Source organism: Loxodonta africana, chromosome 23, assembly GCF_030014295.1.
Source record: "Loxodonta africana isolate mLoxAfr1 chromosome 23, mLoxAfr1.hap2, whole genome shotgun sequence".
Lineage (NCBI taxonomy): Eukaryota > Metazoa > Chordata > Mammalia > Proboscidea > Elephantidae > Loxodonta > Loxodonta africana.
This window is the reverse complement of record NC_087364.1, coordinates 49,520,219-49,536,398: the sequence shown is the minus strand read 5'-3', so window position 1 is coordinate 49,536,398 and position 16,180 is coordinate 49,520,219. Positions and strand designations below refer to the sequence as shown.

The 16,180-nt window shown below is 40.5% G+C and overlaps 1 protein-coding gene across 4 annotated transcripts in view; it reads right to left on the bottom strand.

The window, feature by feature from the left end:
* Positions 1-16,180, bottom strand: part of FNDC3B (fibronectin type III domain containing 3B) — a 391,122-nt gene that overhangs the window by 73,819 nt on the left and 301,123 nt on the right. For all 4 annotated transcript variants that reach the window (XM_064275476.1, XM_064275474.1, XM_064275478.1 and 1 more), the window contains exons 12-17: positions 12,385-12,509; positions 10,945-11,119; positions 9,071-9,157; positions 5,783-5,921; positions 3,650-3,721; positions 1,035-1,153 (exon numbers count right to left, since the gene is read on the bottom strand). In XM_064275476.1, coding sequence (XP_064131546.1) covers positions 1,035-1,153; positions 3,650-3,721; positions 5,783-5,921; positions 9,071-9,157; positions 10,945-11,119; positions 12,385-12,509 — 717 coding nt within the window. The remainder of the gene's footprint in view (positions 1-1,034; positions 1,154-3,649; positions 3,722-5,782; positions 5,922-9,070; positions 9,158-10,944; positions 11,120-12,384; positions 12,510-16,180) is intronic.

Sequence of the window (16,180 nt, the reverse complement as noted above, 5' to 3'; positions counted from 1 at the left end):
TGATTTGGGGATGCTCCACCCTGGAAGGCATGCCAGAGAGCTCCAGCACTGCTTAAGAATGGCCTAACTGGACGTCCTTCTCAGAGGGTTCTGTCTGTGTGGGCAATCTAGGCATCACAGTACCGCCATCGTTGGGGGGAAAAAGAAAATAAGCTCAGGCAGGCATGGCAGGTACAGTGACTGGCTAACCAAACAAAAACTAGGCACCCTAAAGGCGGGGCCCTCTCTTGTAAAGTCAAACCAGCACAAGACTACAAGCCATCTTTTCACTCACTCTGTAAATATTGATTGTTTCAAGCTGTAATGTTAAATATCTCTACAACGAAAATGTTCTTTTACCCTTTTACTTCTTACCCACTTTTCTGAATGTACGTTAACGCCGTTCAGACAACAACGGCCTCATTTCTAAAGTGCTTCGTGTATACTTACTAGTTGTTTTGAACCTGTAAAAGCACAGGGTGGTTGAGACTGAGGCTCTGGGTGTGTCAACTGGTCTGAAGTTATATAAACAGTAACAAGAGAAGAAGCTAGGTACTAAGTAAGCCCAAGGGGTGCCACTCAGCTCAGTTATCACAATATTTAGATGGTTTTTACAAATTTTCAGCAGATGGCAGTAAAGTACCTTGACGAAGGCGTGGTACCAGCAGAGCTGTGCAGGAGGTCCTAGCTCTTTGATCTAAAGTCTATGCCTTCCCAACACCACAATAACTCAAAACGGCCCCTTATTTAAAAAAAAAAAAACTAATGCAAATGCCAGACCACATTCAGCTTCAACTGTCATGCCAAAGTCTTCTGAGAAACAACTAAGTGACAAATGTTCCTAAAAGTACCACAGCTCAGTGGAGACTCATTTGGGCCCATCTTTCACGTCCTCTAAAGCACAACTGTAAAAAGCACAATTTTTCATTTCCTACTGTGAAACAATGGCAGGTTTTCCAAGACGCATTTCTAAATCACAGTTTTGTTCGGATGTTATGAGGAGGCTGTCCAAATTTGACCAAAGCTGTTTACTTCATACTGAAAACAAAACCAACCTGACTGTGTCCACCGGTACTGATGCAGCACGCTCGGAGTTTGTACAAAGTGCCTGGTTTCAAGTGGGTGAAAGTGTACTCTGTAGCCGATCCACTGTACGCCACTTCCCACTGACTTGCTGTAAAGCAAGGGTCATGTATGAGTCTATGTCTTTTGTAAAAATGTAAGAGTATCAACCATTACTGATAAGAAAAAGCTCCAAGTGGCTTCCATGAAAATCAGTATCCCTAAATTTTTTTTTTTTAATAGCCATAAGGCCCTTTCCCCATTTCCTTTATAGAGTTAAGTTAAATACTTAAGTAACATGAAGTCATTTTTAATACTTAGTACCAGTTAATATCACCATTATTACATTTGGTGACTATGAGGTTTAGATGCTGGAAACCATACGAAATTTGTGTTCATGGCACTGGGGTTGAGGGGGTAAAAGGAGATGAAGGACGGTGTCGAGCAAGCTACAACATGCTTATGGTGCGAGAAAACCAGCCAGGTCTGTTGATGCCTGTTCAGCCACGGGCCCTCTGGCAGATCTGGGAAACCGTCAGAGTTTCTCCCGAAGGTCCAGAGAATGGAATCCTCCCGTTACAGACTGAGTCCTTGGGTACAAGCCTGCAATCTTCACGCAGCCCCATTTAAAAAACAAAAATGCCACGGAGGCACCAAATAAAGATGAAACACTTGGCATGACCCTGGTTATCAGACTACTTCTCAGGGTGAAAGAAAGAAAGCGGGATGGCCGGAGGGGTCTGGGTGCCTGCGGGGGCTGATACAGCTGGAGGAAAAAGCAGTCTGGGTCGCTCAACCAACTGCACTGCCTACACCTCACAAACCTGAGCTGTTGGGATGCCTTCCCGTCTCTGCTCTGCTTCCACTCAATGCAGTGTTTCCAAGGCTATTTTACAAAAGCTTCTCACTCCAGGGAATTGTTTTAAGGAAATTATTTCACTCTATTCCATATTTTACTAGAGTAACTTCCACAAATTCCCTCAACTGCTTATTAGGTTATATTTACAATGAAGTCACATGCACTAAGACCATATGAGAAAGAATATTAAAGACAGTTATCCTTGAAGTCCCTGGGTGGCATAAACAGTTGAGGGCTTGACTAGTAGCCAAAATGTTGGTGGTCTGAACACACCCAGAGGCACCTTGGAAGACAGGTCTGGAGACCTGCTTCCAAAAGGTTACAGCCTTGAAAACTCTATGGAGCAGTTCTCCTCTACACAAATGGGGTCTCCATGAGTTGACATCAATTAACAACAACATTATCCTGACATTACTGATCAGAAAACCTATACTGAAACGATGACTGGGAGCAGGGATGAGTGAAAAGATTTCAATTCAATTAATCACCCATCCCGTGCACTGGCAAAGTTATTAGCTTTAAGCACAGAGATATGATTTAAGTTGTTAGCTTTAAGATACCTAGTTTTGATTTGTCATCAATGTCTAAGACAGCCACTCAAATGCAAACATACTTAGACTGTCATGAAACCCTGGCATATACTTGACTTCTCTTCTAGGTAAGTTTTCTAACATGAAAGAACAAATCAGATTTTTAGCACAGAATATGATTTTATGTTAAAGACAGCTGTACCAATTTCAAAGAATTCTGAAGATTTCAGCTTAAAATAGGGCCCAGTAAGACATAAGAAAGAAAAATGAAGTGATTAAATTTGTTACCAAGATTCAGTATCATTTGGTTCAAAACATGCCTTGCTTCAGAACTTGAGTTAAACAGGGCCAATTCTCCAGCCTGACCCTCAGCCACTGCTCTGTGTGAGCACAGCTCAGGCGGCTGTCGTGCAGGATAAAAGGCAAACCACACGCCAGCACTGCTTCTTTGCTAAAGATACCATCACCTGCTTCACTTTCATTTTTGCCATATGTATGCGTTACTTTGTAAAAATTTAATGATAAGATGGATTATTAGAATGCTGGGATTATGTGTCACTTTTAAAGTTTAGATAACTATTTTCTATTAAGGCCTAGAAGATTTGTTTTTAGAAAGAAAATCTATGAGCTAAAAAACGAAAAAGGCATTATCTAAGATTTGATCTAACAGTGTCCTACTTTAATCCAGATAGTGCAACTAGAAATGAATCAACTGTTGCAGGCATCGCAATGAACAAGGAAAGACACTTTCCAAACTTGTTGCAAAAGTATGACACATGTCAGAACACCAAAATGATACTGCGTTTGTTATCATTATAGAATTTTGGGGACTACTGAACTCCTTTGCTGTCTCCAACTGATCCTTCCTGCAGATTGTTTCTAGCACCTTCTCTGCTTAGAAGAATTTCCAGAAAAAAGTAGGCAAGGTAACGGATGAAAAACTTGGTTTTATTCTATTAATTAACAACTCTGGTTTAAAAAAAATAATACAGAAAATACAAAAAAACATGACAAAACATATGTTTCTCTCAAGGTAAGTCTGGTGCCTGCTGCTGTGTGTGAAAGAGAATAAACTGTCAATACGTGATTAAGATTTGTTTACTGTAATGGCTCTATCATTAGAATTAATGACTGCTAGCTATTAACATAAATATGTTTACCATATTAGGAAATAGAGCCTGCTACAAGATTTGAATAAAACAATCTCCAAAAACTTCACCTTCAGAATTTCCATCAGTAATCTCCAGCAAATACTTCAGGATTTCTGAGCCACCATTGTCCTCTGGGGGGTCTGGAAAGTAAGCAAATGTCTTATTAGTTATAAAAGAACACTGATTTTTTATTGGTTAAAAATAACTACAATACATAAAGTAGTATAACATTATACTGTTTTAAGTCTGGGCATGGCCAAAAGATACAATAATTAATTTATTATTTTATGCAACTCCTTTCTTGAAAAACAAAACAAAACAAATCCCCCCAAAACCTTGAATAGTATCAGATTAACCAAAATTCTTAGAGTTAGAAATATCAAAGAGTTGGCATTAATTCAATAAAACGTGAACAAAATTGAAACATAAACAGATTTTTCTAACAGGAGTCAGAATGAATTATTAACTGGTAATTTTGAAGGCAATACTTCAATATTTGGTGATTTTATATAAGATGAAATATTCATATATTTCTTTTTCTCATTTTATTTTTTTAACTTCACTTATTTTATCAAAAAGCTGACCAGATTCTTTTGAGAGACAGCGAGGGAAGGAAAAAGAAAGGCAAAATCTATTGACAAAAATAAGTAAAACATTAGAATGGAATAAATCTGTTCTACCATACTTTGCAATGAAGCAAACTTTATACCCCAAGTGAACCTAATATAAAACCAGAAATGTGGATCAATAACATGTACACCAAGAAGCCAGTCTGAGGTAGAAGGTTCTAGCTTATCGCTAGACCAATGGCACCTTGGGTATTTAGGCTACTGCTAGCTCTTATGCCTGTGGGAGTTTTATGTTCTAAGAAGAAAAACATCTTGCAGTATAACTCTGCAAGTCTAGTAGCACGATGGTTAAAGTGCTATACTGCTAACCGAAAGGTCGATGGTTGAAATCCACCAGCAACTCCATGGCAGACAATACCTGATGATCTGCTCCCATAAAGATTATAGCCTAGGAAACCCTATGGGGCAGTTCTACACTGTCATATAGGGTCACTATGAATCAGAATTAACTTGACGGCATAAAACAACATCAGTATGCCACCTACATATTCCTAGAAGCAAAAGGAGATTTTTCTAGAGATACCCTCAAGTTTACTCATATAGATTTAGGAACTCTACTCTCCCCTCCTTTCATCTGGTATTTCCAATAATGTATATGCTTGTTTCAATAATGAATATTTACAGTGACAAATATACAGTTAAATATTACAGCATATGGATAATGAAAGTCATATCAAGTGCTGACAGCAATTTCTAGGATTTTCCGAGAATAAAGCCCTATGTTCAGGTACAAAAAGCACACCTAGATTTTCAGTTTCTTTTAATCATACTTGTCTTTTCAGGTAAACAGATATCCCAACAATGCTGTCTTAAAATTCTTAGGTAACTTGAAACAGTAGTTAGTGTTCAATAACGATTTGATAATGTTTTAAATTTCCCTTATATTACCTGGCTGCCAAGTAAAACTTCTCTTTTGGGTTTCTACATTTTTTGCACATTAGACAGTCACTATTATATGGCATTCGTGGTAATTATATACATCAGAACGGTTTGACATACAATTACAAATGTCTATCAACATTCAAATTGCATTCATCTCATTGAAATAATCCCTGAAGTAGATGCCATATGATAAACTTCAATATGAAAAGCTCCTCAGGCCTTCTGGTTATGTACAAACAACAACAATGAAAGCAAACAAAAACGTTCCCAGTTCTTGGCACCTTAACTATTCTTTGCACCAAAAGTTACTTAAGCTGACATACCTCAATTTTAAAATTTACTTTTAATATTAGCTTTACAAATCAATTTTTCTATTAAGTATTGCTATATTTTTTAGGGCAAGCTACTGAAGAACAACATGTATGTTCAGATATTACTACATTAAAATCAATAATTAAGAACACAGGAGGATAAGCATGAACTACAGGAAAGTCAGGAAATAAACGAGATGATCTTAAAACTTACTGCTCATTTTACCAACTTGTGGAATTCTCGGGATGGTTTTCATACATGTAATCCAAACATAGTAAACTCCCACAAATACTATTGGTCTCTCCCCACCGTATGTCACTACAGAAATTAGTCAATTTTTAAAAAAGTGGCAGCAGCAGCAGTAACTGTGACACATACCCCATTTGACACTGAAGCCATGAGATGTCACTGGTCCTTTAATCAAGGGTCTTGTAGGAGGTCCAGGCCGATCAGGACTTGTCGTACAAACCAAAACTTCACTTGGACAGCTTTTTCCTTCCATATTAGAAGCAGTCAGCTAAAACACAATCAAGAAAACATTAATATACACAACCCCCAAAGAACAATGATGAGTCCATGGATGGACCTGAGGGCGTAATGCTAAGTGAAGTAAGTCAGGCATATAAAGACAAATATTGTATGATCCCTCTTTTGTAAGAAGACAAGAACAGATATATACAGAGAGAACAATGTGTCACTGGTGGTCACTCGGGAGGGGGACAGGGGGTGGAATATGATTTAGATCATAAAAAAAACCATAGAGACTGGTTATTTTTAGTAATGGGAAAAGTGGCACCAAATGTAGATATAGTGAGCAAAGCACAACCAAAAAAAAAAAGTGAGCATGTATGGGTGGGTAAAGGCATACTGGTATACTAGTAGGTACAGGTGTACGCACAGGTGGGAACAGATAGAAGTATCTCTAGGTATGTGTATACAAATATGTGAGTACAGGCACATATATTCATTGAAGACACAAATATAGATACTCCTCAGATATAACCAAATACCTTCTAAGATAGGTTTTCTGGGTTTGAAAGCTTAGGACTATAGTTCTCATGAGACAACTCAGTCAACTGGCATACCATAGTTCACAAAAATCATGATCTGCGTCCTAGCGAAGTGAGAAGTATCTGAGGTCTTACAAGCTTGCGAGCAGCCATCTACGACATAACTACTGGTCTCTACTCCTCAGGAACAAAACAGTAAGTAGGTAACTAAAAGCTCAGAGAAGAAGCAAGTCTATATGAGCCATGACACCATCTACCCTGAGACCAGAAGAACTAGATGGTGCCTGGCTACCATCAGTGACTGTTCTGACTGGGGTTACAATAGATGGTTCTGGATAGAATGGAAGAAAAATGTGGAACAGAACTCAAACTCTTTAAAAAAAAAAAAAAAGAACAAGCCAGATAAACTGGAACAATAGGGAACAGAGGATTTCCTGAGACTATCACCCTGAGACATTCTTTAAACTTAGAACTGAGCCTATCCCCTGCAATCACCTTTTAGCAAAATAGCAGAGTGGCTCACAGAATAAAGGATATTACCCCTAAGATCAGTGCTCTACTTAAAAACCGTCTGTATGAGACCAAAATGCCAACAATTACTCAAAAGCAAAGATGAGAAGATAATGGTGCAGGGAAACTAGGGTACTGGAAATGGAACAAAGAACACAATTTAAGAGAATGATACATTGTGATAAACGTAACTAATGTCACTGAACAATTTATGCAGAAATTGTCCAACGGGAATCTAACTTGATGTGTAAACTTTCACAAAAACTCAATAAGTACTATTTAAAAAAAGAAAACATTAACATGCTTTAGATATCAGGCATTAAATCATCAATGACTTTTTATATGGCAAAATCAAGGCATTCATAAACACACACATTTTCTCTCTCAAATTCAAGTACTAATTATTAGTGTTTCTTTTTTAAGGAATACTTATTTTCTGTATAGTTGGTTGTTGACAATTAAAAATAAAACTATAAGGTGAGTTTTAGCTAAAGACATTTTCAAAAAGGCATAAAACCAGCATGTTTGTATTCCTTTATGAGCAGAAAACATGGGCGGGGGGGAGGGGGGAGCAGATAAAAATAACCTCACCTAGAGTGAGTAGAGCAATGCCACCTTGTGGAGAAATGCTAGCAGTATGGCTAGGTTCTCACAAGTCACTTACATTTTTTTGAAGATATTTATCAACCCAATATGGTGCAGTGGTTAAAAGCTTGGCTGCTAACCCAAAAGGTCGGCAGTTTGAATCCACCAGCATCTCCATGGAAACCCTACGGGGAAGTTCTACTTTGTCCTGTAGGGTTGCTGAGTAGGAATCGACTCAATGGCAATGGGTGGATGGATTTTTTTATACCAAATATTGGATCCCTGGTAGCACAGTGGTTAAGAGTTTGGCTGCTAACCAAAAGGTCAGCAGTTCGAATCCACCAGCTGCTCCTTGAAAACCCTACAGGGGGCAGTTCTACTCTGTCTCATAGGGTTGCTATGAATCAGAATCGACTCTACAGCAATGGGATTTATACCACACACTGAGTAACAAGGTTTTCTTCATAATAGCGAAAACTATCATTTTCCCCAAATAGTCACATATTCCATTTGATAAACTGACATATTTATTAAAACCCATTGCTGTTGAGTCCATTCCTACTCACAGTGACCCTTACAGGACACAGTAGAATGGCCTCATAGGGTTTTCAAGCCTGTAAATCTTTACAGAAACAGACTGCCACTATTACATGATTACTCTGTGCCAAACAACATAATTTGGACCCCAATTTAGAGCAGCACCACCAGTTGTCAGAAGACAACCTTCTCTCCCAACTGCACAGCGCCATACGAGAAAATCCATGGCCGCGTGAAGGGTCAATAAATACTGCTACAGCGAACAAGGCAGCATACTGCTTTCCTCTTTTAGTGACTACCAAGTGGTATTCTCTCTTTTTTTTTTTTTCTTTTAAGATATGTACTTTTTCCTCTAAAATATGAGGCTTTAAGACAGAGGACCTCTGGTGACATTTACTGGTGGTTGTATAACGGTTAACATGCTCAGTTAACACACTCAGCTGTTACAGAAAGGTTGGAGGTTTGAGTTCACTTAGAGGAACCTCAGAAGAAAAACCTGGACAGCTATTTTTAAAAATCAGTCACTGAAAACCCAGTGGAGCACAGTTCTACTCTGATGCACATGGGTTGCCATGAGTCAGAATCCACTCCATGGCAACTGGTTTTTAATGACCAAAGCAGAGTCTAAGGGGGTTAGGGGTCATGGAAGAGAAAAAAAAAAAGGCGGGGGGGGGGGTGGGCAGAAGAGCAAAGGAAAACGGAGAGTAAAAGAGAAACAGGTTTCAAAGCAGAAGCACTGAGAGGAAGGTATGAAGTGCAGGTGAGAGGTCACTCAGCCTTTGGGTATTCCCGAGCTAGGACACCTGGCTGTGTTGTAGCGCAGTTTATGACAGTGCATTATGACAGTTTTCTCTGTCAAACAAAATTAAAGTATGTGTGTTTTGTAAACACTATTTTAAAAATGTAAAGTGCTTTGAATTAAAAAAAAAAAAAATTAACCTATATAGCCCTCTGAAATGGTAAATGGGTGATGCACAAACCAACTTCATTTCAAGCAGTTCAGGTACCAAAATGACTGACTCACCCTGAATTTATACTGTGTGCTTCTTTTGAGATTTTTCACAGTACATGTTAATTCCTCTCCAGTGTATTTTGGGTGGAAAAGGTTATCCTGAAAAGGCAAAGCCAGAAAAAGAAATCAGTATTATCAAATTCGGGCATTAAATACCTTTGTGTATAAGACTTTTATATTGCCTCTTCCCACCATCACCGGTGGCCAGAGGTCTGGTAGTTACCTCAAAAGAGTATCAGAAGCCCATGGCGCTGTGGGTAGCACTCTAGCTTCAAATAAAAATGGAACTCTATCACACTGATACTTCTCCTGGGCCTGGTCAACTTTACTGTAAGCTTTGGGTCCTCCCGAGGTGAACGCTCATTTACATGAGAACAACACTCTCTCTGTCAAGAATGTGGATTTGCTTTGGAACCAATGCCACCATGTGCCTTCGTCCCAGAGCAAACTTTTCCACGTTACCCAATAAGCATTTCGAAGAAGAATTTAACCACCAAGTAGTACTATGTGACAAAGCAGTACGTATGGTTTTGTTTTATTTAACAATGTTGTCATGAAAAAAAAATCTCTGTATCGAGGTCTTCCCTGTCAGGCTGCAATGTGCTCTGCAGTAAGCCTTGGCTGAGGTTTCTGACCGCACAGTGTCCTCTTCTGGTCAAGGGCAAAAGGACAGCTTGGGCGGAGAAGGTACAGAATTCAATAGTATTCTCTACCATGCGTCCATTCATTCACTCGTTTACACATCAAAAACAGCACTGAGCACCATCTGTGCACCAGACTCTACCACACTCTAGGATCCCAGCACTGCCCACAAGACGCTTACATGCCAGTTGTGATGTTAAGAGCAATGATGAAAAATAAAGCTGGATCAGAGGATAGAGTGCTGGGCACAGTGCGACGCTATTTTCTATAGCTGCATAATTAAATATGGTAGCCTCAGGTGGTTGTTTAAATTAAGTTAAAATTTCAGTCATATATCACACTAGTCATATATCAAGTGCTAAAGAGCCACATGTGGTTAAGGGCTACCATATTAAAAAAAAAAAAATTTTTTTTTTTTTTTATTAGACAAGACAAATTACAGAGTATCTCCATCATCGCAGGAAGTTCCACTGCACAGTGTGCTGTTCTACAGGGTGGTAAGGGAGGGTGTCTCCAAGGAGGTGACATTTCATAAGAAACCTGAAGGAAGTGAGGGAAGTGAGCCCAAAGATGTGGAAGAAGAGTGCTCTTCACAAAGGGCATGAGAATTGCAAGGGTCCTGAGGCCAGAGCACGGCTGGTGTGTGTAAGGAACAGCTGCGAGGCTAACGAGACTGCAGTGGAAAGAACAAGGGCAAATGGAGAAGATCATGCAGACCTTGCAGGTTTTGTAAGAGCTCTGGCTTTTACTCTGGAAGAGATGGGAAGGCATTGAAGGATTCCGAGCAGATGAGTGACTTTAACAGGATCACTCAGGCTTGGTGTGGAGAACGGACTGCAGTGTATTAAAAGTGAAGGTAGGGTAATATTTAGGAAACCACTGCAATAACCTAGGGGACATGATGGTGGTTTGTAAAAGGGTAGTAGCTGTGGAGATGGTAAAAATGGTCAGATTTCTGGATGTATTGTGAGAGAAGATTTTAAAAGTTTTGCTGATTATATATGGAGGCAAGGATGACACCAAGGGTTTCTGGCTTCCCCAACTTAAAGGATGGAGGTGCCATTTCCTGAGATGGGGAAGACTGTGGAAGAGCAGGTTGCTGCTGCTGGTGGTAGTGGTAATGGTAGGAATTAAGAGTTTGGTTTTGAATTCTAGTAGCCAGTCTAATTTCATGGTGCTCTGCAGCTACGACAATACTGACTTATGCAGAATACATGCAAGGGGATAAAACCTGCAGAACTTACATTTTCTTCCTCTTGAATTTCCAAGGTGTAGGTAACTACTTCCTCGGGTGAACAGCCTTCTGGTTTATTCCACTGCAATGTGACCCATGTGACTCCAGCTCGGACAAGTCTTGGTGCAGAGGGCATCTGAGGAATGTTTCCTAATGTGTAGCATACTACCTCTTGGCTGTAACCACTGCAGAGAAATAAAGACAGTGAGACACACTTTCAGGAGCACTTGAAGGTATGCCCGAGGGCTGTCTCTGGGTCCTAAAAAGAGAAGGTATAAGCCTATATACTGCTTAACTTGCTGGAGCTGGACAATCTGGGTAGGGATTGTCACCCAAAGAAGCCTTTGGGTGACATTCCCTACCACAACTGACAATGTGCCCTACATCCCCCATACTCAGCTATAAGAAAAGTATACCAAGGTACAGGACAACATATGACAATATATTCTTAAGAATTTATTTTCTCCTAAAAACATCCAGCAGAAACATGGCATGGCGTAATACCTACCAAGCTATGAGCCACAACTACCAAGGAGTCCTTGAATCCATGTGAGTACAAATAACTGTCTGTTGAAGAAATAAATGTTTTACAAATATATACACTGCTATTTTTTAAAAGTGCATGGATTTTTCCAATTACTTAAAAAATTCTTGAATCACAGAAACTTTTTATTGTTATGGCTTTTTGGGCTCCAGAATTACGATGACTGTTATGTCTAGGGGCAGGAGATCTACAAAAACCTCGTGAGGTTAAAAAGAAGTTCTTCAAGTTGGAGAGACGGTTGGGGACCACTGATATGCCCAGGCTTTAAGAAAGGTTTTTAACAAGCGGTGATGAAAGAAAATGATTTTTCCCTTAATCAAGAGTTACCCAGCAAGCACAACTGGAAGATGGCCTTTTCAAAACATCTTTAATCAATTGGCGCTTCGCAGTCCCCATGCTGTCACCTTCTCCTGCAGCTAGGAGGCCTTCAGGGCTATCCTGGATGGTCCAGGTTTTTTCTGATTCTGGGAGTACCTGCCCTTGGCTTGACAACAATGGCTGGCCCACCACCCCTTCTTGTATCAGGAAACACACATAATTCAAAAAGGTAACTTAATAAAGAGCTTGCTGAAATGATGAAAGAACAAAAAGGCACACGATATGAAAAAAAAACATCCCACAAGGGATTCCTTTCAAAATTTGTACTGTTAACCTTCACCTTGGCTTTCTTGGTTCTCAGACACCCCTAGTGGGGACTTTGCATTACAGCCTGTGCGACTGCAAAGAGGCCACACACTTTTCCCCTCAGAAGGGGTCTTCTCCCCTCTGTTTGGGATTCCCTCTTGGAAAATCTCAAATTGGTTTCCGTGGAGGCAGCAGGCTTCCTCAAGCCTTCTAGAAATGAGAGAGAAGGCTCAGGGTCACAACACAAATGTTTAATGGCAAGAGGACAAGGAAGCGTCATACCTGGTGCCAATGTCATTCCGAGCAGCCAGCCTGAACGTGTACCCCATGGCCGGACAAAGCTTTGTTAACTTGCAGTGTTTCTGGCTCCCAAAGAAGCACTGTCTGAAACCACTGTTTCTTTTTCCCTAAAAGAAAACAATGTAACAATGCACATAAAAACTTCTTCACAAATAATCAAAAGAAATGAAGGAGTGATGGGGACTGTTTACCTTCCTGGTTTAGATGAACAAAACCAACAGAAAGAAAGCTTACAGGCAAGTGCTCAGGCTGCATGTAAAGTGCTCTACAGTGACATCTCATCCTTAACATAAAGGCGCTACGCAACATTCTGTAACCGATACAGGCAATGCACTGTACTTACGGTATTTCTAAAGTGGTTTTTGGTTAGCAAAATCAAAAAGGTCATTTCAGGCACAGAGCCAGGCTCAAGTTAAGGATCACAATTCAAGGCCCTTCTACAGAGACCCACCAACTTTCACTTGTGTTGGTCAAAACTATCCAATCGACCAACGAACAGTACCTGACACTGCACAGCCTTTCCCCGTCAATCATGAGTGCCTGCAGGGCTGGCGTAGGCAGCTTACCGCCATACACAGAGCCCTCTCCAGCCTGACTCCTTTTCTCCTACCATGCATGCGGCAGCCCCCAACTCGCTCACTCGTACATTCCAGCAACGGTGAACTGTTTGTCCACTGATTCCTCAATATTGATTGCAGACTGTTAGATCATCTTCTTTACAACTGCTTTGGACAATCTGGGAGCCCAATATATGCTTGCAGAGCTGAACTAAATGTCTAACGAGTATATGGAACATAGGTTGGATTCATCTATGCATGTTAAAGCCACTCTAAGTTTCTTATGAAACTGGAAATGTATTTTTAATGCCTTCCTGGACCCTGCATGATGTCTCTAACTCCTTGAAGTAAAAACAAACACTCCGATGGGTTCTCATAACTGACCCCATGGGTAAGGAAAAAAACTAACTAGCCTATGTCATGCTCTGAAGCATGGAATACTAACAGCAGCAGTTTGCTAGAACAAATGCTTCCTACTCATAATCTACATGATTTTATCTATGTTCTGGGAAAAAGAAAACCACACACTAATACTCAATGAATCTTAGCCTTCTAATCAGACTTCTGGGCCCAGGCCTTCAGGAATATGTTTGAAGCTCTTGTTTTTTATTTTAAAAAGAATGAGCAGGCACATTTTTTTTCCCGTAAGAAAATTTAAGCATTTCCTTCCTTTAAGCAGGCCTCCAAATGCTGACAACTAAAACACACTCCAGGTGAAGTCTAGTTAAAAATAAAATAACCACACAACTAGCTTGAAGTATCACTAGGGTGAACAGATTAAAAACAGCCGTGCCACACAGTCATCCTTAAACTAGCCCTTCACTCCCCTCCCCCCCAAGACCAAGGTGGTGCCCCTTCCAATGGGAGGGAGCGAGCTCCTAATATTCAAAGTTCATTCAGGCACAACTACGAAAAAAAAGGCCGTGAAGCTAACACTCTTCAGCTGCTACTTGGGAGAAGTCTCTGTGTGGCTGGCTTATCACGCCCTTACGCTCATTTAACCTTGAGTGCTAAGGTTGATGCAGGCAATTTATTCACAGAAAAGCCATTTACGTGCACATTTCCATAATTACATCCAGTGTCTGATTACACTCTCTGCTGCTCTGGTACGTTCTGTATCCATTTCAGGATCTACCTTCTTTCCTCCTCTATTTCTGAGCCCAGAGTAAACAGCGCAAGAAAGGCACATCCTGCCGCCACGGAAGCTCTTATCCCTTCCAAACTGGACGCTGGCTCCCCTTCAATGCCTCCCCTTCAATGCCTCATTTTTCCTATTTCTTTGTTTGGTCTCCTTTGCGCATTTCTGGTGCACAGAACTAGAGCGAGTAAATAAAAGTCAGTCTGCTCCTTACCAGGTGGATTTGCTTTAGCATTGTGAAAGCTAGGCTGTCCATGGCTTAAACAAGAGACGGTGGGAACTAGACTTTTCTTTTGTATCTTTCAAGAGAGTTTCCTATACTGCTAACTTTTAAAAAAATTGTCTACTTCAGTTGATCAGGACCAATTCCTAAGTAACTCCAATTTGTTTAGGCAAAGCATGCCAAGGTTTCCATTTTGCCACCTTATAAAAGGTACTACTATGCACACGGGCCTCAGGAACACACAGAAAGATCCAGAGTTGTTGGAAGCTTAGAATCAAGTTTTAGAAACAATGTCTGTAGAGCCTGAGGGGTAAGAAAACAGATATTTCATAGAGTTAAATAATTAGGGCTCATGGGAAAATTTTTAGAAGTCATTGAGAATAAAGCAAAAACACCTGGGGGAAATAAGCTAAACATTTTAGACAATGAGAGAAGCTTTGGAATAAAAGAAAATATTCCTGTATGACACAGCAAAAATAAAAGGGATATTTGAGAAGAAAAACAATTGATATTCACAAAGTCACGGTAGTGCAAAAGTGACCCATAGTAGAGAGGTTAGCAAGTGAAGACGGAGAACGCCATGGCTGTGGTGGTCTTCCACACAGAGACAGGCCTCGCTCTCAGATGGCTCTGGGGCTTAAGGATTGGAATAAGTACATATTCAAAGGCAAAGGCTGATGTGGAGAATCTGTTAGTAAACAAGGAGTGATTTTAGGTTGCAAACAGCATTTATAAATAATTACTCAGTTCTTGTTGACAAGAATGGATAGGGTAAAAAAAAAAAGTTAATGCTTTGGAAGACTGAAATACTCATATGAACTGACAGGAGCGATAACGTGAATGTTTATCGTAAATTAAAGGACCTGGCTGTTACTATCGGTGAGATTTTAAAGACTGATAAAACCACAACTTACATATTTTATAGGTAGAGTGGCTCCAAATGACTCTGAGAGATTATAATCTGGGGCAGGTTCCTTCTAATAAAATCTAATTTAAACTACACAAGATTACTGAGATATAATTACTTTGAAAGGAAACTTACTTTTTAATAATATAAAGTCAGCCTTGTACAAAGCTTCCTAGCCATAATATGGCCATAATAGAAATGAGTAATCTCTTGGTACTTTGTCGGTCTGTCATCATCAATATGGGAACACAGGCAGCAGGAACGCCCGGGGCCCAGGCCTCATCCTCGTCAGCTACTGCTGCTAGGCCACCTGTGGAGAGTACGAGCCTAGGGCTCAGAGAGCCTGGAACTGACTGCTGCACAGAGAAGAACTGGGGCATGGATCCCTGGCAGCTCCCTGATCCTCCATATGATGGCAGACCAGGTGTACAGCACTTGAGCAAGCAAGATCGGAACTTCTCTACAACGACACAGGATGTTCACGCCTCTCAGTGGGGAAGGAAAACTTTACCTCAACCAGAGAAGACTTGAAGCCCACATCCTTGAGCATTCTGGAGCAGACCTAGCCACTGGGCTACTGACCTCATTTGACATGAGCCAACATAACCCCCAACCGTGTGCTGGCCTACCTTCCTACGGCCAGCACCCATGAGCCAAAAAAAGAGCAGATTTTCAGGGTTCGCTGGTTTGTTTCCATTTAATAGTCCTGGGCATGCCGAAATGCTTGTTTCTACAGCACACAGTGAGTTCATTCAAGGACAAAGTTAATCTTTACTAGAATGTGAAGAAATCTTGGAGTACAAACAGGCTGTGTGGAGATAAACCTCAGGATATTAAAGTTGGCACGAGGGGATGCATTGTAAACCTGCGTTGCTTCCTTTTCCAACCTGAGTGTTCCTCTTCTACACTGGACCGAGTTCACGTTCTGGCTAATCTATCATCATTCCACAGCC